General features: G+C 29.4%; 1 protein-coding gene across 1 annotated transcript; it reads left to right on the top strand.

Moving 5' to 3' along the window:
* The first annotated feature begins 18,101 nt into the window (after positions 1 to 18,101).
* On the top strand, positions 18,102 to 24,868 carry LOC132740083 (uncharacterized). The gene is made up of 4 exons (XM_060727943.1): positions 18,102 to 18,469; positions 21,246 to 21,393; positions 22,002 to 22,550; positions 23,950 to 24,868. Exons 2-4 carry the CDS (start codon positions 21,248 to 21,250, stop codon positions 24,281 to 24,283), a joined length of 1,029 nt encoding a protein of 342 aa, XP_060583926.1. The 5' UTR covers positions 18,102 to 18,469; positions 21,246 to 21,247; the 3' UTR covers positions 24,284 to 24,868.
* The last annotated feature ends 2,742 nt before the right edge of the window (positions 24,869 to 27,610 follow it).

Below are 27,610 nucleotides of genomic sequence, written 5' to 3' on the forward strand. Positions count from 1 at the left end.
ACAGTCTTCTGAAACGTCTTTTAAATTGACTGTTTCACAGCATTTAGGAGACTCAAATATGACTTGGTAAATAAATATGCCGAATACCTTACGGTAATTGTTGGAAATTGAAATATAATATTACAGGCGAAGAATGTTACTCTTATAACAATGATTATATTTTTGTTTTCAGCATTACATTTAGTTTAAAAAAAAATTCTAAATAACATTTCGCATATGGCAAAGCAAGACTCATTACTTTGCTATTTAAATCACGGCAAAATTGTGTCTATTCAAATATTAATATGATGCTCCGAATGTTAGCATTTAGTCTTTGTTGACGGGGCAGAAAGGAACCTGGACAACTTTGATCAATATCACTTGTCAAATTATTAAATATTACGTGTCACACAGCCTTAACCATGCCCACTATCAGAAAGGCGGTTCTCCCGCAACCATTAACTCGTAACGCTACAGCCAGTAAAGGGCGATCACTGCAGAACATTTCGTCATCAAAATCATTCGAACATTATGGAATTCGTACCAATAATTAAATGGATATATTCTCAGCACATATTTTCTTGAATTTATTTTAAGTATACCAATCATTTCAACTTAACTTGTTATCTAATTCATTTTGCTGCGACCAGACGTTTCAATCATTGTCGTTATAGACAAACATTTAATAATTTCAGACATGGCATAACTTTGTGAATTTATGCATTAGGTTCTACTTTTCACAAAATTGCAACTTTATCATTAAACAACGAGCACATACCAAGAACATGGAGAAGAAATTGATTTGTGCTTCGGGTATTCAACTGTAATAGAGAACGATTTTCAACACATCATTTGGCGGCGTTTTTGATGTGCAGCATCAATATTTAACTTGTCATCATTTAATTTAACGTTTTCTATTAAACTCTGCATGTAAAAGTGTTTAAGGGAATGAGTTATTTCTTTAGTTCTCTCCAATGCCAATGAATAAATGTATTACAGTCTTGTTGAAAGTTGTTTGATTCTATGTAGTTTAGTTATCAATTTGATTGACTTGTAAGCAGTATATCAAACGGAAAGAGAATGTATTTCCGTTAAAAAGTTTACAGTATTATATGAATATATTCTATACATGAATGAAAATTGATGATAATTGTTTAATTTCACATACTAGACGCAATCTAAAACTGGCCTTTGAAAACCAGTCAATAACTGGAAATTGATCTTAATTTAAACTCGATGGAGTCCGTGATCCAAAAGAAAAGTCAGTATCCATGTTATCAGTCGAGCTACAGAACTGTTGCAATTACATCTTATTTATATTCGTTTCATGAGATCAAAATCAATGTCATTTTAATCTGAAAAGACATAATGATTGTTTCATTACTAGCTCAATTTACTTGATATGAACTAATTTCAGTGCTGAATAAACCTATCCTAGTCTGTTTAATAGTTGTTTGTTTTCGAAACATGAAGTAAAAATTATTTCGTAGCATACAAGGAAAAAATACGTAAATGCACATTGTTTATGTTTTATTCCTTTTTATATTTCATACATATATTTTACGTACACTTGCCTAGTGAAAAATGTGATGTTTTTATAATATTTACAAAATATATTGTAGAAGAAAAAAGATAACTTTAGAAAAAGTGAGCCAATTAATAGACCAGATCTTGATCTATAAAAAGAATTAAGGTTGTTTTGATTACATCATTTTTCAAATGTGTGTGAAAAGTTAAGCAAAACTAGAAAAAATGCAATTTTACATAAAAAATTAATCGATTGCATGAATTATAGGTATTAGAAATATGTAATGAATTATAACATTAAAGCCTAAACTAATACAGCATTGCATATTAACTAAGGACAATAACTTTGATTCAAAAGCATTGAATAAATCCTTTTGGTCACATAGTCTCAACGAAATCTTTTTTGAATAACTGTCTTTCCCATGTTCTTTATTCTGAATGTTGTATTAAAATTACAATTATGTAACCATAATTTTGTCATTAAAAAAACGTGATAGTGTTGTAATTAAGGGGATACAATGTCTAAAAAATAACTATACAAATTGTATCTTGTGTCTTTTTTTATTAGTAATTTTTGCAAAATTGTTACTATTTAGAATAGATGTATATAAACAATGCTAGAAGAATTGAAAAATAATTTTGCAAACATTTAGAAATTCATGATTCAAAGTTGTGCACGTTTAGACAAAAGGAATCAACCGCACAGCTACGAAAACAAAATAAGAAAAAACAATGCATTCTACTTGCAATATATTGATCATGTTTTTACTACCAAAAAGGTTGTCAAACATATTGTGAATATTGTTTATATTTTTTACAATATTCCGTGAGAAATACAGCAAAGTTATATATGACTTTATGAAAGAGAAAATGAAAATATGTTTGATCAGACATGCGACAGGTCTTTGAAGGATGATTATGTTGACCTTGATAATGACAACTTTTTAATAAAACTTAGTTATGGTTACGTTATCTGGAATGAGATTTCAAAAAATCATTTTAAAGTTGACCTTCGCAGATTTCATGACGTCATGGTAGTTTTAATACAAATTGATTATTAACGTGACTAAGTATTGATTGATACAAAAAGTGCATTTACGTAGTCGTGTTCTTTCATTTAAAAAAGACGTATTTAAATTATGACTTTGGGGATGAAAACCACTTCGTCATGTCGACCTTTTTGTTTTTCATTATATTCATTTATTAATTGTTATTATATGATATAATTATATTGTAAAAGATACATTTTTCACAAAGATTTATTCTTTAATTAAATGTTACATGTTTTGTTTACTGAGAATATAACGACATTATTAAGCATATGTTTTGGCTATTGAATTGTATCATTTTGTAAATTTATGCCCATAAAATAATAACATATTACCAATCTTAACACAATTACAAACTTAAGGTTTTATATGACTTTCAGTACTTATTGACGACGCTATTTTATAGCAATGTCAAATCCATTTGAAATTGGTTGTTACAGAGAAACTGCTTCTACAAATGCACCAGGGTTCAGGAAAAATTGTAATATTTTAGCATTTTGTTAAAAATATTATAAACGTGTATATGTATTGACATATTATGTATTGGCAAGATATGTAGGAAAATAAATGTGTAAACCAACATTTTATATTTATAAACATTAAAAGGGTAGAAGGTACCCTGTTCACTACGTATATTGTTTGTCGGATATCTCAGAAACTTATAATAAACGGAAATATTGTTGTTTAGATTACGTTAACTAATTATAATGACAGGACACTATTATTATAATTATCATTATTATTATCCTTATTATTATAATTATCATTATTATTATCATTTAATTTTATTATTTCTTATCATTATTATTATTATAATCATTGCTTTGTTATTGGCGTTTTATGTCATTGAGCTATAAATTGAAAATTAATTAATCAATTGAGCTTTATGATTTTACATAAAGAAAAATCTATATATTGTTATCGAGTAAACTTCAGTGATATTTCTTCAATTTTCAGCTTTAAGCTTTATAATGTTATCTTGTAAAACAAAAGTCTTCTTCGTCCAATCCTAAGAAAAAAGAAAAAACATTCCCACATGTAAAATACTGACGATTGAATACTGCTAAACACTGTGATATAAAACATTTAAAGAGTTGTGAATTTTTTATAGACTCAGTCAAAGTCAAAGCCTTTTCAATGCACTCTTTGTGATAACATTTTCATACCTTTAGAAAAATCCCACCTTTTTCAGATTCTAATGACACGAAATTGAAAATCACGTTCCCGTTCAAAAGGCATATTTTGTCGTAACATCTCTGTGAAATTGAATGACCTAGTGGTGCCTTATTAGTTACAAGGTAATATATATTCACAAATACTGCATACAAAATAACTGAATAACATTACCATTTTGATATACTACTCGTAACTTGATTGATTTTTAATCAAATTGTATAAGATCAAACATGATTTGAAATACATTAATTTCATTTTTGATTAAATCTCTCACGGGAGAGTACACGTGTTATATTAACATGGTACGTTTAATCATATAAGAAGATATTTTTATGTAGCTATTTTTTGTGATATAATTATTATTATTATCATTTTTATGCTAAATTAAAAAAGATAAAACAATTCAATTAAAAACAGAAAATTAACAAACAAACAAGAAAAAAAAAAACCCAAAGAAACAAACAACAAACAAAGAAACAATAATAATAATAATTATAATAAAAAAAATACACGAAGAGAAAAAATATTGAATATTAGAATCTGTGCTAGGTTCCTGTTTACTAATTGCTGAATTCTGTCAATTGGACCCATCAAGTTAGCCTGAATTGGAAATAAAATGACAGAAAGTGCCACTGTTGATAGAAGTATTTTTGGCAAACTGTAAATTATGTAAATCTGTTTTAAACATATTTAAATACTATCAAAAGGTGAAAATCGTGTTTTCTTAAAAACTTGAGATAATTCTTTTAAATTAAGAAATTTATAAAATTTCACATTTTGTTTAATAAAATGAATGCATTTTGCTGTTTAGAGAGAAATTAGAGCCAGTAAGAAATGAAATTTTAACTAGTATTTTCTAAATATTGAGTGAGTTTTCATGTTATTTTCGTATTCTGTTATGATAAATAAAGTCGGAAAATGTGTTCATATTTATAGTTTAATAAATTTTACTTTTTCCGTTCTGAAACATCGTGTTATAATAATGTTTCTGCAATACAAAATATTTGAATTCTTTTAAGTGAGTAAGCCAAATGAACTTCTGTTGTTTTAATTGCAAATTTATTTGATACCCTTATTTCATCTAGTTAACAAAGGGTATCAGCTAATTATTTCGAATGTCACAAAATTTATTTACTGTTTATTTTTTAAAATCATCATTATCTAAAGCTTTTTACATGTTTTAGCGAACGGTTAAAATGTTTTACACTAATTTGGATGTCAAAGCGTTTGAAATTTGTTAAGGTAAATTTCATGTTTTGATTTTCATAAAGTCACGTGACTGAAAAATTTACAGAGATGAGGCAGATGGTTTAGGTTTTTTTGCAAAATGATTTATTGCATGAAAGTAGCTTCACCATTAGACTTATTCATATCATTTGCATACCATTAAAATCGAACTAAAACGCAATAAATTCCTTCTACTTGACCTTCTAAATAATAGCAATATTTAATTTGAACATAAAGCCATTTATTTTATGAATAATGTTTATTTAACTCTAACATTTAAAATTGTACCAACGTCAAAAGTACGAAACCAAAGATTTGCTCGTAAGTTAATAGGCAAATATGTGTGTTTTCACAAAATTTTAATGATATACAACTTTTCATTACAACAAATATTTGTTCCTACTTTGAAATTTTCTATAATTCTATGTAAATAGTGAATTTGTACTGACAATTTAGGAATCTGATATATAACCGACATATAGGAAAAGTAAAAATAAATAAACAAATTCTGAGACTGATACCTACCTTAGAATCTGTCTAAATTATTTTGAGTGATTCAATTCACTACATTTAGGATTAAAATATTACATGATGTAAATGCTAAAACACATTATGTACAAGTGTTTAATATTTGTAATTTCGTATAAAGATGTAAGAGGGAAGAAACTAAACATTCAGGAAGAATTAAAATTATGTATTTTATACCTCAAACAAAAACTTGTGTTAGTGTAACTAAAATGTTCACGCACTTTTCAAACAAAACAAACAGCATGTATTTTACAAAATTTAAAGCATTCAATATATGCCATGTAAATGCTTTGAAGATCTAATTAAAAAAGACACTATTTTTTACATGATAATTGTCAGCACCATTTGCTATTTTATCAAAAATATATATACATATTGTTTTTGTCATATAATTATAATGGGTACATGTATACTTATATACTTATATATTTAGTACGAAAGGTCGTCGGTGAATACGCTTGAAATTTCTCAAACATAACCTTTTCCTATGATCTTTAATATTTCCTTGGAAATTGATTATAGTACATATTTTATACTTAATATAAGTTGACACAGGAGGGTAACTATTTGCAACTGATCAAGGATAAAGAGGTTTTCTTTTAGAAAATACATATTATATATAACATGGTGTAACTAACGATCTTAAGAATACAGGTATAATTTTTCTTATTTGTGAAATAAATTGCAATTTTGAAACAAATCACATTGAAAGCAATATTTAGAGACTTTGAGACTGTTGATTATAAATGATAAAAAAGAACATAACCAAAATGCCATGGTATTAAATTCATATTTAAAAGTAAGTAGGAACATGCTGAGAAATATTTTCTTAATTTTAAACATTGATGAAAGTAATCCTAGTTGGTTGTATTTTAATAACCCGTTATGGCTTATAATATTAAGTCAGTGATTATAATTAGATATCCACAAGCGAGTTTAATCAGATGTTGTGATGTCAAAGTTATAAGTCGATATTAAAATGACGCCACAGTTTAACAGTCATGTTTAACGTCATTAAAATTGTCAATTTCTCCACATTTGGGAGACTCAAATAGTTTGATTTGGTAAATAATCGCCGTATACCTTACGGTAATTGTTGGGTATTGAAATATAATATTACCGGCGAGGGATGTTAATCTAATAACAATGATATCAATTTTGTCTTTCCACATAACATTTTCAATATCAGAATATCAAGATTCATCAGGTTGTAGTACAAATCACGGCAAAATTGTTTGTTTATAGTAACCGAAAAAAATATGGAAAAAATGAAGAAAGAAAAGCGAAAATCCGCACAATTTACATTAAATGCAATGTTTTCTATAACGCTGTTTTTCTGGATCCAAAGACCGGAACGTGTTACACTTTTTATCATCATTTATCATTATCTATTAAACTCTGCACGTAAAATTGTTAAAGGAAATAAGTTTTTTTTAAAAAAAAATTCCCTCCGATTGCGAGTGAATAAATTTGTTACAGTCTCGTTGAAGTTGTTTGATGGAGTTTAGTTATAAATTGATTCACTTGTAAGCAGTATATCAAACGGAAAGATAATGTATTTCCGTTAAAATGTTTACAGTAAACTGTATAATGTGAAAAATAATATATCTATACATTAATGGAAATTAAACATCCTGCAAAATGATTATTAAATTTCACATACTAGACACAGTCATACAATGGCCTTTGAAAACCAGTCAATAGATAGCAATTGATCTTAATTTAAACGCGATGGAGTCCGTGATCTAAATGAAAGGTCATACCTCACAGATTAAAAAAAAAATCACACGACTTTATTGAAACAAAATTTCCTTTTCTTTACATTGTTTATATGCCCTCGTTCTGCAACACATTGAGTTTTATGCTGACATTTAGCTTCTATTCTAAGACATAAAAACTTTGATAATTAAGATATATATTCCGAATAGTAGAGTTACAGAGGTGTTGCAATTATATATTTGCTATTTCTTTCAGAAGATCAAAACAATCTTTAAGTAAGTTAATTTTCATTTTCTGCACCCTGACTCTGCATTCGAAAAAGTATTAACGTGTTAAGACAATTATAAGACAGGTTCTTGATCTATAAAAAATTAAAATTTCTTTTTTTTTCAAATTATTGTGAAAAGTAAAGCAAAATAATAGTAAAAATGTGAGACTCCAAGTCACCACTTGTGAGATTGCATAAGTTATAGATATTAGAAATAAATAGACATAAAATACCTGGAATAATGCAGCATTGCATATACACTAAAAATTCAAAATCAATTAATAAATCCTTTTTAAAAGATAGTTTCAGCGTAGTAATTTAAACAAACTGGTCTTTTCAATGTTCTTTATTCCGAATGTTGTATTAAAATTACAATTATTTAACCATAATCTTCTAATTCAGCTAAACGTGACAGTGTTGTAATTACTGGGATAAAAACTATGTTCGACTTCTCGGCTTTGAAATCCATGGGATATAAAAAACGTTTATTGATATTTTTGAATTTTATCATGTCTAAAATGTTTCCTTTTTTCTATGGCTTATCTTGATATATTTTATATTACAAGAAATAATGTTAAACGTTATTGACCATACTGCCCGTTATTCAATTTTGCAGTGACCCTTAAAAACGTCACGACAGTTGACATATACTATAAGACTTAAGGGGAATATGAAAACTACATATTGGATTTTGATTTAACTTTGCATGATTTGGAATTTAAGCAAAAACAGTATTGTCTAATTGTGAAATACACCTTTAACATAAAATGGGCAAAACAATGAAAACAAAAACATAAAATTACCTTACAAATTGTATCTTGTGTCTTATATTTGTACTTTGCTCAATTTTAACTATTATGAGCAATGATTGTAGAACTAAAACGAAAATGCAAACAATTCGAAATTCATCATAGAATTTTTGCACTTTTAAAATGTAAAACTTACCACACAGACACTAAAGCAAAATATGAAAAAAAAACAACAACAAAAAACATGCTTCTTGCGATACATTGCCAATGTTTTGCAACCAAAAAGGCTTTCTAATATGTTGTGAATGTTGTTTATAATTTATAAAAATTCCATTTAATAATAAAGCAAATTAAAATATGGTTTTATGACAAAATGAAAATATATTTGATCAGATATGCAACAGATCTTTGCAGGATGAAAATGTTGTCTTTGTTCACGGCAACTGTTTTATAAGTCATGGTTATGTTATCTTGAATGAGATCAAAGTTGACCATCGCAGATTTCATGACGTCATTGTAGTTTTAACAGAAATTGAATATTAACATGACTGATTATGGATTGATACAAAAATTGCATTAACTTAACCGTGTTCCTTCATTTAAAGAAGACGTATTTAAATTATGACTTTGGGGATGAAAATCATTTAGTCATGTCGACTTTAAACTCTGTGGGATATCAAAGCATTAAAAAAATTAGCATATGTTTTGGCTATTGAAATGCACCATTTTGTAAATTTATGCCTCTAAAAGTTACATATCTCCCAATGAATTATTACAATACTGTGACCAATCGTTGAGTAACCTTTTACACAATTACAAACCTACGGTTTTATATGACTTTCAGTACTTGTTGACATTGCTAGTATTTTTATATGCAATGTAACATAACTACGAAATTGATTGTTCGCAAAGTGCTACACAAAATGTATCAGATTTTAGCAAAAAAAATGTAAATATTTTAGCATTTTGTTAAAAATGTTATAAATGTGAACATGTATTGACACGATTGGCAAGCTATGTAGGAAAAACTGAAGGTTTTATAAGCATTAAAAGGATAAGAGGTAGTCGTGTATTGTTTGTCGCATATTCTAAACGGAATCTATGTGCTTTAGATTAAGTGACAGAACGTTTTGTTTGTTTGATCGTCAGTACGTTTTTGATATAGCGAAGAACATAAATATATAAATATATCATTGTATATCACAAAAAATTACTAAAAAGAAATATATTTTTATATGATCCTGTGAAGGAGTGAATAAAAAATGAAATAAATGTAGTTTAAAACATGTTTGATCTTATACCTTTTGATTATAAATTAATTGAGTTACGAGCGGTATATCAAAAGGTTAATGTTATTCAGTTATTTTGTATGCAGTATTTGATTTGTGAATAAGTAACACCTTGTTAATAATACGACACCTTAATGTTATTCAATTTCGAGGAGATGTTATGACAAAATGTGCCTTTTAAACGGGGAAACGTTTTCAATATCGTCTTCTTTGAAATTGAAAAATGTCATGATTTTTCTAAAGTAATGAAAATGTTATCACAAAGAGCGCATTGAAAAGGTTTTGACTTAGTATATGGAAAAACACAACTCTTTAGATTATTTTACATATTGCAGTGTTTAGCAGTATTCAATCGACATAATTTAACATGTGGGAATTATATTTTTCTTAGGATCGGAAACAAAACTATAGGAAGAAGGGTTTTATGTTACAAGATAACTGTATGACAATTTACTTTTAAAGCTGAATCTCCTAAAAGAAGTATCACTGAAGCCTTCTCCATAACAATGTATAGTATTTTTCTTCATGTAATAACATTATGCTCACTTAATTTTCAGTTTATAGCTCAGTGATTTACAGCATTGATAATAATAATAATAATAATAATAATAATAATAATAATAATAATAATATTAATAATAATAAAACAAACAACGAACAAACAAATAAACAAACCAGAAAAATAATCTGAATTTGAGAATTAATCCTTTAACAAAATGCTAAACGCTAAAAATGATCTATTGATAACGCAACTGACAACTGGGCCCATCTAATAAGATTGAATTGGAATTAACAGGACTAAAAGTGGCACTTTTGATAGATGTACTTTTGGTAAACTGTATAGCCTATTTAAAAAATATTTCAATATTTACATTTGTTTTTTGAAAAACGGGACACAAGTCTTTTGATAAGAAATTGATAAGTGTTACCTTATGTATTACAAAATGAATGCATATTGCTGTTTATATAGAAATATATTTGAGTAAGTACTCATTCTAAACTTGTATTTTCTAAATATTGTGTGAGTTTTCATGTTTTTTTTTTGTATTCTGTTATGATCAATAAAATTCCAAAGATCGGTTCATACAGTTTAAATATTTTCTTTCCGAAACCTCGTGTTATATAAATGTTTCTATTCATTCTTAAGCAAGGCAAAATATATTTGTTTTTGATATCATTATGTCAAATGAACTTGTGCTTTTTAATTGCAAATTAATATGTTGGCCGTATTTCGTCTAGTTTTACAAATATATCAACTATTCACTTGAATGCGACACAATTTATATACTGTCTATATTTTTACTTCACCAATATCAAAAGCTTTTTACATTTTTAGCGAACGGTTAAATTGTTTAACACTATGTCAAACCGTTTGAAGTTGTTGAGGTTAATATCATGTTTTGATTTATTTATTGTACATAAAGTCACATGACTGGAATGTACAGATATGAGGCAAAGTGTTCAGTTTATTTGAGCCAAATAATTTATCGCACGAGTGTAGCTCTACTACAGTTTAAAAAAATAGACAAAAATAAATACCCTTAATTTATCTGATCATTATCATACCATTAAAAACGAACTAAAATGCAATTATTTGCTTCTATTAGACCATCTAAGTAATAGAAATTATTTGAGGATATACGTCATTTATAGTTTGAATGTCATGTTCTTTCATTTATCCTTTATTTCACTCTAACATATAACCTGTACCAATGTAAAATATTTATGACGCGAATTATTTGCACATTGAATGACTAGGATAAATGAAACATAGAGATATGTAGAGCATCTGTACACACACCCTTTCGTTATTTTAGGCTATACAACTGTATAGGGTTTATTTTAATTGAACCATTGCAGGTGTTACATGCAGTACCTGAAAACGATATGATAAAAACAGTCCCCAAAAAATCACACATTCTATTGAACACTGCACATGTTTAATTAATCAAGTTATTTTATTAAGAGTGAGGCATTCGTAATCCATTTTACCTGCAATGTCATTCGTAGGAGTATTTGGTTATATTTTTATCAATCATTCTTTTTAAATAGAGTTGAATGAACTGTAAATTATTAGTACATTTGTAGTAGTGTCAGAAGGTACACTGTTATGTTGTGGGAAAGGTTAGCTATGATAAGATATTGGTTATGATATTTAAAGTTTTTTTCTTAAAAAAAACGTAAGCATAATATATATGCACTATTAATTTAATAAATTTCAGAGGTGATGCATTTGAAATGTTTTATGACAAGAGTGGTTCACACTTTTTAGGAAGAAAAATAAGTGCATATATTACTTTATAAATTTAATTTAATATTGAAAAAAAAAAAAACGATAACTATAAAAGCAAATAAATTCATGAAAATAAATTATTATCATTGTCTTTGATACTTTTAAAAATAAGTTTAACTTTAATGATGGTTCCGCTTTATTATCAATGAGTTCAGAAATTGTTACCTAGCATGTTTTGGTTGCAATAACTTTATACTCATATTAAAAATATAAAACACAACAACAACAACAACAACAACAACAAAAACGCACCCCAAATTAACCCCCCCCCAAAAAAAAAACCCACAAAAAAACAACAACAACAAAACACAAGAAAAGGGAAAAAAACAACAACAAAATACAACAAAAAAGCAAAAAAACAACTGATATTACTTTCATTGGAAAAAGAAGTAAAATTTTATATGTTTTATTTAACAACAATGAATCTTCATATTTTATCTATTATCTTTACAAATGTAAAGGTCTTAAACAAATTGGCTCTGTTTTGCAGAAATGCTTTTAAATTAAGAACAAATGAATTAAATTCTTTGTTATGATCTGATGAAATATGTAAAGTTGTTTGCATGTTTATAGTATGATATTTACATTATTACTATGTGCATGTAAAATTTGTTGTATGTAAATGTTCAAGTTAGATTCAAATAAAATTTCTGTTCTGTTCTGTTCTGTTCTATTTTTGCAGTGCAAATATAATATCTAAACTATGCTTAACAAACAAATGAAAATGCTTTATGGTACGTTTTGGATCCATTTATTTTAACAAAATTTGAAATGCAGAATTTAACAGAATTACAATGTACAAGTCCTGGGTATTTTCTCTTTTTTTTCCTTATTTTGGAATAACTGTTCTATACTGATGCCGTTTCTATGCTGAATCGAAAATAATTTATTATTTGAACTGACTTCGTTTAGAACTATTGCTGTGATCTGTAAAAATATAAGTTACTGAAACGTATGTACAACTGTGTGCAGTAATATTGTGGGAAAGGCCAGAACAGTTTGGAACTATTTCAGTGACCTGTAAAATTGAAAATTACTGAACGTTATGTACAACGGTTTGCATTAATGTTGTGGGAAAGGTAAGAATGTTAATTTAGTCTTCAAAATGTTTGAAGTTGTTTGATCGCAACATGTATTCAGGATATGTGTGTATGCACCTATTACAAAACCTCACCTTTACAACATAGTAGCAGATAAAGTAAACGATGCATACTTAATTTAAATGATCATCGGTACCGCCTCCGTGGTCGAGGGGTTAGAGTCGATGACTTCTAATCCAGGTACCTCTCTGGCGTGGGTTCGATCCCCGGGAGATGCTTTGGTAGTTTAGCGCGGAGGAAGGTTGTCTAGTACTGGTGTAACTCTCCAGGAACGATGGTTAGGAAACTACCCGCCTATATGACTGAAATACTGTTGAAAAAGGCGTAAAATGAAACAAACAAACAAACAAACAAATGATCATCGCCATATGAAACTGAGGAAGCTATTACAGGATGATACATCAGAAAATATTCATTTATAGAAAAAATTAATAAGACGATAATTTACACTATCACGTAATAGATTGCAAGACTTCATCTTGTGTTGAAACGCGATCGTATTTTAACGGACCAATACAGAGAACACTAGATTTGTAATCAAAGGGACCATGGCTCGATCCTCGTGCGGTTAGAAAATTTTTCAAGACGTCGTCATCTGTCCCTCACCACTGACACAGAATAGATTTACAACTTTTAATTAAAGCAGAAAAGCTGGTGAGGTTGATCAACCGCCGAGGTCTGACAAAAAAGTGCTGAAATGGGCATACGAGACAAAAGGAAAAAAAATGAAACAAACAAAGTACGCAAAAGAATTGGTGAATTGTAAAAACTCTGTTTGTTTATTCATGGTGTAAGTAATAATGCTACAATAATTATATGTGAAACTTTTAATGTTTTTGTTGATAGTTAAACATATTTCAATAACAATTCAGCAATTTTCGAAACCTAAATCTTGACAGTGTTTAGAATTTCAAAAACGAAGATATAAACCGCCGTGTAAGTCCAGTTATGTCTTACATGTTCCTTATGTCGGCCGATGATTTGAAAAGATAATGTGCTACTATTACAGAATTCCTGCGTTACCTTCACACTTCTGCCTTACTGGGTATATACGGTGTAAACGTACTGTACAAAATAAAATGAAAATGTTATAAAATCTTACAATAATATGATGAAACTATCTAGGTAGCTTTTGTAAAGTTTATAGTTCTGCATGATAGTTTGCACAATAGTTTATTAAAATAGAGAAACACAGAATCCCTAAAGCGCCCCCGTAACGACAAAACTGAAAATGCCTCTTAGCCCTGACTTTAGCAGAATTCAACATTTGAACATGAATATGGTGAAAAATTGAATTTCAAAACATCCACAGATGTTAAACGAATTTGCATTCTTAATCACTACTTTATCATTATTGAATGCTAATATAGAGAGAAAACAGAATCCCTTAAGAACGCCAAAAATAGCAAAATTAAAAATTGTTCAGGTTTGGTTTTGTTGAACCTGTTCATGGACAGTACTGGAAAATGTAATGTAACGTCCACGCCCCATAGCACCGACGGTAGTCATGGAACCTTTAATGCAAAATTCCAAAAACAACAACAATAAAGCAACAACAACAACAAAACTAACAATGAATAAATGTTCATACTTATAATTTACTGTATTAAAAAGGGGGTATAAATTTGTATTATCGTAACTAGACGTTACACGAGAACGTGCGTGTTCATGTATACGATATTTATACAAAATTACAAGAGCAAAATTTGCCAAAGAAACTTTGTACGATTTTATCTTTTTCATTATGTAAGGCATTCAATATATGGCATATGGGTGCTTTGAAGATTTCATGGTTATGTTATTACAAATTGAATTTAAAAGCGTACTTTAGAACTCAATCTATTTTCTAATGTCATGAGAGTTAAAAAGATCTGATTTTACGATGTATTTCAATCAATACAATCAATTCAAAAGAATACAGACTGATGCTCTCTTCTTTGACTATCATATTATTAACATTATCTTTTGATGTTTAAATTTGGTTCGCTGACAAGGAATTTGTATTGTCTTTGTTATTTTATCTATAAATTCGATAATGTAAATATATTTAACAAGTGTGTGTTTATTGGTCATTAGATGAATAATATGTTTCATATCATTATTTACTTAAAAAGAGTTAACTCTGATAAGGTTTGATAGTACAATGTATATATATCAATATAATTTCCAGCATGGTAAAAGAAAACAGTCCAAGCCCAATTGGCATAATCATATAACAAGGATCTGAAGGCAGAAAACAAAGTTATGGTATTTGTTATGTAAAAACAATTTTAATAAAGAAGAAACGCACGTTTACATCATTCTTATTCTTGAAATATTCGTAAGAACTCTATATCCTTTTTGTGCAAAAAGCATTTCAAAGTTATTTCATTTATAGACTTTATACTAACTGTAATAGACCTACATATCTGTCATCAATCTATTATGAAATAAAAATAAATATCACCGTTTTAATTGATTATTCGCTCTTATTTATTTCTCAACTCGTTGAAAAATAGAAAATAAAATAGTAACAATTCCTTTACAAATAACATTTTGTTTGTATTGAAAGCCATTTTCCCATTCTAGTACTATAACTCTTTTTCGTGGAAGAAACAATGGCTAAAACGATCACCAATGTGAGTAAATGAACCAATATATTTTCTTGTCAGTTAAATTGAGTAAACTATTATTTTAAAAAAGCATATTTAGGATTTTTGTTTTGTTCTGAAAAGTATTTGTTTTTTTATTGAAAATTCACTAGATTGACGATCTTGGTAGTGTATTAAATGCAGCAATTTTTATTTGTCAGTATATTATTTTATCACATTATTGGTGTTGACAATCAGTAAAAGTTATTGTGTCGCATAACACTGACATAAGCAGACAAAACGTAACTGAGACAATTAACAAAATAGTATTTTGATTTCCATCGAAAATACTAATTCACTATAGTCATACCAATTACCATTACCAACACAGAATAAAAAGCAAAAGATTATTCGGTGTGACAAATGAGTATTTATAACTGTAAGAAGATATCAACAAATGCCATAGCAGCCTTATGCATGTATACGTTGCTTAAAATTTGATTTATTTTTAAGTATTTTGGTCCAAGTACTTTTGGGCCATAGTTGTGTATATGTCCAGCGATGATTCTGCACAAATGCTGCGTTATTTCAATGTCATGCAACACTGAATATTCACGGAGAATACCAATTTTCACTTTGTTTTTAACTTAATTAAATTGAAATACGTTCAATTCTTTTCAAATTATTTTTTTTCACTATTTATTTCTTTGACCATGAAATGAAATTATATTTATTCCACATTTGTACTAATGAGTTCTTTGATATAACCTATGTGAAATATTTCTTTCACACACACCAATAGTAAATTACTGCAAATTCTTCAATTGTAATGGAACATTCGAGACATGTTGTTTGTTAAAGCTTAATATAGGCGGGTAAACATAACTTTATGTTAACTCCAAATCATGATTTTCATACATTTTTGCCAAGAACAATTTGGTATAAATTTATGCTTTGATTTGAGTTTTTGTTTTGACATTATAGTTGAAAGTAACTAGTGATACAACCCAAAAACGTTCGTTTCATCCTGTATTCCAATGTGGTCTAAAATTAAAACTTTAAGTGTGAAATAAAAGGTGTTAGCTAGATAACTCTGCGACAATATCGAATTTGATTAATTAACAACATGTTGGAAAAAAAACAAGAACAATATTATTAAATATCATTAACTGCTAGTTATTTTTTATTAAGCATGTTGCTTTGTTGTTTGTCAATATCATAGTTTCATGTTACGAGTTTGTAAACAAATTGCTATAAATATTTATGTGGATATAGCTGGAATAACTACTGCGCAATAAGCGTAACATGAAAGTTGTATACTTGTCAATTTATGAATAAATTGAATATTGTATCGAACAAAATTGAGTGAAGTTCTTAATCAGATATGATTTCATTAATATCATATTGCAATATTATATTGCATCAAATATGTTGTTATTTGTTTGTGAATAGCGTTGATAAAGAATATGCAATGAAGTCTAATTATCTGTCATTTTAGATTTTTTTAAGTAGAAAGTAATCAATCATATGTTTAAACGTTCAGAGGGTATCAACTGCAATACTGATAACTTTAAAATGATTAATTGGTTTTTATATGAAACTGACATTAAAATATTATAAAAAAAACCCAAGGCCATATTAACCCATACCCAAAACCCGCAAAAAGTAAAAAAAAACATTTGGGCATTTAAGCTGAAAATTGTGCATTTTGTCTATGGATATGATATTTTAATTTGATTTCCCTTTTGTTGAGATATATCTATAATTTCATCCCGGTCATTATACGTTTAAATATTTTTTAATTAAGATTAGCTATGATAGGAAGTTAAAACAATACTAAATGGCGTCTAGCAAGGGGTAACATTTTTATACCTGGAATTTCAAAAGAAAACTGTCTTTTTTATAAATTTAATCTTCATTACATACATTGAAGAAAAATTAAAACAAATATCAGAGTGAAAGAAAATGTTTTAAAAAAAGATTTCTTCTCAGGAAAACCTCATCCTTATTTTGAATTTCATCAGTTGATTTTAGTCTTTTAAAAGAACAATATGAAAAGTAATGGATACAGAATCGCCTTTGAGCCAATGACACTAAAATCACCATGGACCACTTTATAGAAATCGATTGATCATGTTTTACTTTTATAGAACAGACTGTATCATATCCGAAAGCTGTAAAGCATTGTTAATAAACATGATATCCAAGGTACTCGGTGCGGTAACTTCCGTCTCTTTTGTTTCGTAAATTGCAAGATACCAAGTTTCCCTGTAATGCATTATTAAAGTTGCAAATCGTGACGGAAAGCTGTGTTGGCGACTAGTTTGTATACGCTTATACTCTTGAAATCAATATAAAGCTTAGTTAATAGTAAACTTTAATGTAAGATTATGTTTTGACTTACTAGAGATGTAATGCATATCAATAGATGTAGTAACACCCTACATTATTAATAAACAGGTAATGACTGACAATAAGTAAAAACATTCAAAGCCATATCCTTCAACCGGACGACTGAACCGTCATGTCAATGGTCTGAAAGGTGATTAATTTACTAATCCGATCGTACTTAATTAAAGCACGGCAATACATTTGCTTTTATGTGCGATTCTTTAGGATGGACCCGTCACGCTTGTAAATAAATTAATTCGATGTAGTAACTGTATCGAAATGGTTTGCGGAATTTAACGGTTATTTATATTTATTGAATGATGAATTTATTTGCGCCTTAATCAGTCGTAGCGTCATAATCGATGTGTGATGGTGTTGTGTACAGGGCAGTGAAACAAATTATTTCTCATCAATTTAAATACAAAATTATTTTATTTTTCAAAACTACAAATTAAACTGATACTTTGACTGAAAGTATTTTATTTTTAATAATATGGTCAATATCATTTTCCATAATTATAAGTTATCAAACAAGAGACGGAATTATTAACAATTTTCATTCAAAGAAGTTGCTCGTTTTAACAATAGAAAGTCCTTTTCAGAGGTGAGTTTATTCTTTGAATATATTACCACTTGTATGATTTTTAAGAATTATAATTATGAACTTGTATAATGATTGAAATATGAAATCAGCTACATGCATCTTATTTTTTAATTTGATAATTTTTATTAACCTACATATTCTGAAGTATTGAAATGGTATTTAAACAACAAGAAATGCATCAATGATTTTTGTTTTCATTTTTTAATAAAAATTGCAGATCATCCGATCATTATTTACATCCGATGAAATAATAAAAAAACTGCGCTATTAAAGTATACTTAATCTTCACTTTTTAGAATAAAAGGAAATAATTACAATATTGATATATGTAAAACTGTTCTGGATAAGTTGATTAAAGTGACATTATGCCCATCCAAGGGTATATAATGCGTGGACATGTGAATAAATAAATAAGTTTTCATTTTGCAATAATACCTTTTGATTTAAAAAATTTAAACTATAAATAACACACGGATCTTAAGGAATTTTCTGTAAATATCCATTAGAATTTACGTGTACCGTTCAGTTTATAAAAAGAGTGGGGCAGTCTTTTTATATTTTAGGCAGATTTATAATCTTATCCTAAACATTTTCAAATATCATATGTTGGTCAAACATCATTCTAACAGTCAATCTTTTGAAATATAAAGTCAATTCAGTTCAACTTGACTAGGAAAATATGAGCAAAATGTCACTTTATATAAAGAAATCTAGAATAATACACAAAACAAAATATGTAAATCATAGGAAAAAAGTATAATCAGGTATTTCAAATAATCAACTTTTTAACAACTTTTTCAGGCTTACCAGAAATTAAAAAAAAATCCGTTGTTTAATATATATAAACAAATTCAAAAAAATGTTGCATCGACTAAATGATAATCAAATTATGTGTTTAGATTACTTCATTGAAAGTTATATAGCTTATAGCTTTGTATTGCTTTTGAATTTTATAAAATTAAATGTTTTCCACATTTTTTATAATTTTTTCTTCTACATCAATATCCTGTTTTAACAATAAGTCCCGTAAATGCATTAATGTCATGCATATTAAGTGTTTGCAAATTAATATCAAGTAATAAAAAATCAAAAACGTTGATACAACGTTTATATTACTAGGGACTAATCACTGTCGTAGTATAAAAGACAAATATTAAACTATTATGGAAACATTAAAAGGAACAGTATTTAAGTATATTTTAATATGCGATCTCATGATACTCTCTGGCGCAATTAGTTTTATGATAAGTTAGCATTAAACTTCTTTTTTTTTATTAAAGACTTTTTTTTTATTAAAAATGCCACAGAAATCCATATTTTAAAATTTTTTTTTTAGAAATGTTTCACATGTTTTAAATAATGTTTAATAATGGATTTAAAGTATATTATAAATTAACAACTGAAGAAAGTTGCGCTGAATATGCAGTATTAATGTCATGAAACGATAGCAAAATGTAGTATTTTGACTTCAATACAAATAACTCTTTCACTGTGATTATACCCCTGACCAACAGAGCAAAAGAAACGAAAGATAATTCAATTTTATAGCAAATGAGTATTTTTGGAAACTTTAACAATAAAAAAGATTGAGAATAATAATGATGGCACTTCTGAGGCATAATGGGCTTTTAAATAATGTCTGATTTCAGTCTAGGCTTAACTTTAATGTGAAAATTCGGTTTTTAATTAATTGTATGACTTAATGCATTTTACATTGTATTTAAACTTATCTAATTGTACTTTACAAGCGTTAAGTGTGTAAGCGACACATGCAAACTATCAAAATATACGTGTACATGTTTTGTGTAATTTACAAAAATAAGTATGACCAAAAGAAAAACAAAATATATTGATATAAGATTTAACTTGACCTATACTTCTGATCAAATGTCAAAAATAAAAGATGTGCTTCCAAAATGGCACAACACATACATAGTAATGCAATGTTTGCAATAATAAGCAAATAAACGAAGTTGCTGTTACACGGCGGGTAATCGAAAATACCACAGGGCGAAACATGTACAGCTACTATAGAAGGTTAAAAAATAATACCAATCATTTTTTAAATAATAATTACTGAACTATCGGTTTATCTAATAAATTTTAATAGAAAATTGTATTTATAGAAAAATAACATTGCTAAACATTCATGATACATGTAGTAGGAATTAAAACAAATATACAAGGATGAGATAATTCGCAAATAAATATAACTAGACAATGGTTAACTGGAGATTTACGTTCATAAGACAGTTGGGTTTCGATCTATTTGTCCTAGCTATGAATAATCATATTTTTATACTTTATCTTTTGAAATAAAATCTAACAGAGTTGCCTCCCTTCTATTAGGTTGCTTTAAAAGTTTCTCGTAATTCTGATTAGAATGGCCGTACACAAAAAAACTTTTATATTGTAAAATAATGTAATTGAATTGTTGTTATGTTGTTATGTATGGATGAGAATCAAATAAAGAATATACATTTGTATATATAATAATCATGTTCACTAACTGTTATTACATAAAAATCGGTTTTATTATGAATGCCCAAACACTGAACCTTATTCAACTGCATATAAGTCATTGGTTCCAGGAATAAAGGGATATACGCATTAAAGTTCAAAACCTGAACAAGCTTCGGTATAAAGCCTGGCAAAAATTCATGGATATGTACGTATGTTGGCCTGGCTTAAGAAGAATCTCTTTCGGTTCCATGTTATAATAATTATATAGCGTTGCCACCAATAAAATCACGTTGTTTTCTGTATTTTTGTGTAGATATGGCAAAACCTGTCTGTGTAGCAGTTTCTGTTTTTGTTGGATTATTCTGCAATGTTGGCGAATGCACAGTAAAGAAAGGACTTGGAATGGCACCTGCTTTGTTCACATGCACTGACCTACCAAAACTGACAGGAATATCTTGGTGGTAAGCATCCGCATATAGTGGCATTATATCAATCAAAGGGTATATAGTTAGTGAATAGCTGAAATGCAGTTTGCGATAATTCCTTTCAATTTTATAATTTACTTCAAACGAACGATAAATGAGTCAAGGAAATGTTTATGAATATACATCGGAAATTACCTGTGTCATGTTCAATTTATGAAAAGAATGGAACATTATTTTTATATTAAAGGCATATTATAGTATATACTTAAAATTTCCAATATCAACTGTTGGTACAGTCAATCTTTTGAAATACTAGTCATTTCAGCTCAACTTCACAATACTAAAAATTAGAATGTTCTTTAAAGTACAATAATAACACAATATCTAATAGGTTAGAATCAAAACTGTCTTGTCTTTGCACATAACTGGCAGCCCGTAATTTTACCAACTTTGATAACTCGATTTATTCAGCAAAAGTATGTTTTTGTGGAATAACTGGTTTTAAATTGTGTATACGTTATGTAATTTGACACGCGTAAAATGTTTAATCTCAAATGTTTTCATTGAAACTTTAATTGCAGTTTTTTTTATTTTCAACAATATCCTACCTTTATATAATATTAAAAAATGTTCCCTCTTCGCAGGTATGATTGGGGTGCAAATGGAGACAAACAGCGGCGCCTGAACAATTGCACAGATTACGATGCTTACATTGACATGCACGTGCCCATGTCTTGGGGGAATGGTAGTACATTTCCTAACTACATTGTTTTACCTCAGGCAAAATATTTCCTCGGTTTCAACGAGCCGAACCACCAGGCGCAATCTAACTTAACTTCAAGACAAGCAGCCGAACTATGGCCACAAGTAGAGGCCGTTGCCACAACGGACAGAAAACTCGTCAGTCCAGCAGCGGCTCCGTGCGGTAAAAACTGTCAGGGAGACAATGTGACGGCCTGGTTTTCTGATTTCTTTAAGTTCTGTGATGGATGCAGAGTTGATTATCTCGCCACACACGTATACTATTGCGACCCAGATAGGGTGATGAACTACCTTTCTGGACTGTACGAGGACTTTAATTTACTAATCTGGGTTACCGAGTTTGCATGTCCTGCAGAAACTGACCCTGCAATCGTTTTAGAGTTCATGAAAGCGATATTGCCAAGACTAGAAGAAGCACCATACATCTTTAGGTATTGTCTACTATTTTTTGTAATAGTCATAACATATTCACTGTAAGAACGTGATTGTATATTAAAGGAAAAATATCTTGTATTATTACTTGAAATATAAATATGTAGGTCACAGTAATGATTACCCCATATCATCATAGTTTTAGCGAGGATCTAAGTAATAAATCAAATGTGTCTTTTACGAACGAAGCTATCCGATTATGTGGCCCCAGCTTTGCCGTGTGCAAAATGCGCAGCGCTTTTAAGTTTGGGAACCACATAATCGGATAGCTTCGTTCATAGCCGTCTGGTCCATTGAATTTATCGAAAGATTTTGTAGTTGGAGGAAAACGGCGATAATCTTGATGTTTATTTCGGCTGTTGCGTTGTTTATATTACCGTTGAAGTTTAAAATTGACCATCATCGTGAAGAATTATATCTTCTGTGTCGATGGACCAAAGGATTATGTGAAAATATTGGAAATGGAATAAAATACATGGTGATTATGACGGTAGGGGTGCGGATTTTTTCCGGCGAACATTTTTATCTTGTGTGTTATTATAGATGTTGTAATATGATTTTTTTTCAAAACGGCTTATATTAAGTTTTTTTTATATATATGATCAGTACATGTGCTGGGATTGACAAATATGCATTTGATTTTAAAGGCGTTTTGAGCTCCAAACCCCAAGTGTCTGTGCAAATGCTCATGAAGTAATGGGTTAAATTGTATGTTGTATTAAAGATTTTATTACGAAAAGGGAAAAAATAGTAAGTGATTAACTATCAATGACTACCACTTACGCGCCATGAAAAAGGTACATTTGTATTTAAATATATATATGCGACTGTTTTTTCATATCATGCTTAAATGTCATCTCACAGACATATTATATACAACAATTTTATTTTCATATCTATAAATCGATGTATTATAGATTTCTAACAGGCCGAATGACAGCCATTTTTAAATGGAGTCGAAATTACGTCATTTTAAAGCACGCTATCTATCGTCCGTCGGAAGAAGGTTTTTACTTAGAGGATGTTCTTGCATTTAAGAATCTAGTCGATATAAAGTTTGAGTAGAAAAGAACCATAGTAGAAATGTAAAAAATATGCTGTATTTATAAAACAACGAATATGTTACTTATTTCGTGTTTATCAGAACCAAAGAATGATGCGAAATAAAACTGTCAAATATGAATATCGGAAAATCTCTAAATAAAGCGTTAGTTATCATCCTTATAAATCAATTTTTGTGATCTTGTTAGAATCGACACCATATCGGATTTACAGCTCTAAAACCCCAAACCGGTGCTACATGGCCGATAATCTCCGTTCCGCACAGATCGATATTATTGACCAAAATCACTTTTCGACGCAGTAGCTTTTTAGATTTAAAAATTTGTATTTTAACAGATATGCTTGGTACATTTCACGACTGGAGAACACCTGGATGTTTGTGAAGCCAGCTGTTAGTTTATTTGAATCTGGCTCGCCAGAGTTTACACCTCTTGGAGAGTATTACAATAACTTCGGTGAAACCACAACGACAACAGCATCAACAACTACAACTACAGCATCAACAACTACAACTACAGCATCGACAACTACAACAGTTACGACCGCGTCAGCTTCTACAAAGGAGACGACCAGTAAACCTTCTTCTCCAGCTGTCCGCATGCAGGAATCTGTACCATTACTAATGTGGTGCAGCATTGTTCTGTTATGTTCACGGGACAGTTGGTATTAAGACATATAAACTTTATGTTAATTTCATCATAAGTCCCTGTGTTCACTAAGATTTAAGCATCAGGACCAAGCTTTAGATCAAACTAAAAACATACCATTGATTAATATCGTATAATTAATTTCAAGTATTTATTTAATAGAAACAGACTTGAAATAGCAGGTTTATGAAATCATAGAGCAAAATAACGTTTTTGGCATTTTGTTTAAGCTTTAACATCACCAATGTTATTTTCTTAAGTTTTGATCCCGATCCGGAAACTTTTCTTTGTGAACACGGGGCCAAATTATCTAGTACCGTATAACGGTAACAGTCAAAGATGTAAGTTTGATGTGGCAAGTAAACTTATGATATACATGATTTTCGTATTATCATGCAACATTTGATATTGTATCAAATTAAGTGGGTTTTCTCCGCCTAAATAAGCAAAATTTTACATTTATCTTGTAAGGCAGGCCATGATATATTTTTGAACATGCAAGGGTTAGCAGATGTATATCGTGAAGAAATAATGTTAATTATAAGCGATTGTACACCGCTTTTGGAGCAATTTGGTAACTGCATGAATAAATGAGCCGTGTCAAGACAAAACCAACATAATGGGTTTGCGACCAGCATTGATCCAGACCAGCCTGCGCATCCGCGCAGTCTGATCAGGATCCATGCTGTTCGCTATCAGTTTCTCTACTTGTTATAGTGTTTGTAAGCGAACAGCATGGATCCTGATCAAACTCCGCGGATGCGCAGGCTGGTCTGGATCCATGCTGGTCGCAAACCCATGATGTTTTTACATTTTCACAAGATAGATTATCCAATCCTGTTTTAAATGTTAAAGTTAGATTAAATTGAACATTAAATAAATCTCTACTTTTTGATGACGAAAACGTGCAAGGACAGATTTGCAGCATGCCAAATTGACCGAGCAGTTGTAGATTTTAAATAACATTTCAGGCAATATTAAATATCCTTTTGGTTTGTGTTTTTAGGAACTTAAGACACATCTACATGATCTTGGTTTATGTGTTATTCCATTTTGTTAAGTATAATTAATTAATTTTACGCAGCAGACACATTTGATATACAAAATTCTTTCAAAGATTAATGTTTCAACACAATTTTTGATATAGCTCTGTGCCTGCAGAATACCAAACAATCAAGAAAATCAATGAAGAGAAAAATGTACGAAAAGTAATCACAATTTAAGAAATACTTTATATGAGCCGTGTCATGACAAAACCAACATAGTGGGTTTGCCACCAGCATGGATCCAGACCAGCCTGCGCATACGCGCAGTCTGATCAGGATCCATGCTGTTCGCTTAACAACCCCTTTACAAGTAGAGAAACTGATAGCGAACAGCATGGATCCTGATCAGACTGCGCGGATGCGCAGGCTGGTCTGGATCCATGCTGGTCGCAAACCCATTATGTTGGTTTTGTCGTGACACGGCTCATATGTTGTAGTGTTCATCACCACAGTTCTTCTTCGTGACTAACGTAGTAAGGGCTTTATTTTCCTATTCTGAGCTAATTTTGGTGTTTTTTTTTAAATTATTTATAGATTTTAAAGGGCCGTTTGCGATTTTTTAGTAGTTCCTTTGTTGAACTGACAATGTTTTACTATTTAATTCATTGTTTTATAAGAAATCATGCAAATTACCATGAATCTGGAGGCATGATGCTTTAATTAAAATTGCAGTAGACTATTGTGATAATTAATCGCTATTTTCTGAAACTTAGTATGCTTCATTTAAGCTGCTACTGTCAAATGCTTGTTGTTGAACGACGCGTTATAAAAGTTTGTTTTTATTTCTATTTGTGATTGAAGTGTCATTAAAATCATCAAAATTTGTTATCATATCTGCCCTATATTATCAATCAATGTTATCCGGAAATCGGCATAAGTGGGGTTTCCCCCTTCATATCCCGAGATATAAACAAAATAAAACCCTTATAGTTTAACGGTGTACTACCATTATACAACGAGTGATCAACGTAATGCATTTATTATCTATATACGAGTGTCTATAAGGTGACGTTATATCCATCTAATAGAAAATAAGTCAATAAGTTAACATTTTGTCATAATTCCTTTCAATTAAATAATTTACTTCGTATGAATGATAAATAACTCACGCGGCCCAATGACATTTCTGTAAATGTCGATGGGAATGTCCCTGCAACGTTCAATTAATAAAAAGAGTATGGCAGTCTATTTTCTTTATAATTTTGGCAGTTTATTATTTTAACATGAATATTTTCAAATATTAACTGTTGGTTAATCACCATTATACAAAACAGTCAATCTTTTGAAATATATAGTTAATTCAGCTCAATTTAATAACGAAAAAATGAGCAAAATGTCACTTAAAGTTGTTACAAACCCCACATTAACCGAGTTCCAGAGTATCTCTTTTTTGACGATGACTGATTATGTTGACAGTATTTTACACGTTCCTCAGTTACAGTAATATTTTTGTACAATTATCAATAATAGTGACCTTTATATTGTTTTTTATAATACTGCACGTTTGTAACGTCATTTTTCATTGGATAATCGTGACGTTTATATAGTTTTATATACACGGCTGCTGTAGATTCATGAAGAAATCTTACTTTTTTCTATAAAAATGATGCTTGCTGTATTATAAATTCGTTATAAAGATTGTTGACAAGTTATATGGCCGTATATAAACGGCTGTTTGCAATATAACCCTCGCCTCAAGGCTCGGGTTATATTTACAAATAGCCGTTTATATAGGGCCATTTAACCTGTCAACGATCTTTATAACTAATAATTTATAGGGCTGATGTCAAATTATACAGCAATCTCAGTTCTGTCTACAGAAAGGAAGTTTGGTGTTTATAAATTCGTTATAAATATTCCTGACATGTAATATGACTGTATATAACCTGGCTAACAGCTATATAACTTATAATATCAATAAATATCAAAATCATGTGATTAAATTATAGGTATTAATTTATAGGTATAACAATCAATTTAGAATGTATATAGTTAAAATATTTGTCAATATGTATCGGTCAGATATTATTTTATATTAAAATCGTTGTCCATGCGTTGCTTCGTTTTAGAATTAAACTTTTGTATTTTTATCGAATATGCTTGTTGTTTGTGGTCCATCATTATAATTAGAGGGGCTCCACTGAGGGTTTAACCTGACATGACGGGATTGGAAATAATTTTCAGTGTAACGATTCATTTGATGAAGGTCTCGACAAATAACGTGTATGCAAAATTTCAGATCATTCACTCACTCCATTTTGTCCAGACTACTTATTCCAATTGTGAAAAATGACCCAAAAATGA

Source organism: Ruditapes philippinarum, unplaced genomic scaffold (genome assembly GCF_026571515.1).
Source record: "Ruditapes philippinarum isolate M1 unplaced genomic scaffold, ASM2657151v2 ctg3579_1_1_1_1, whole genome shotgun sequence".
In the NCBI taxonomy this organism is placed as follows: Eukaryota; Metazoa; Mollusca; class Bivalvia; order Venerida; family Veneridae; genus Ruditapes; species Ruditapes philippinarum.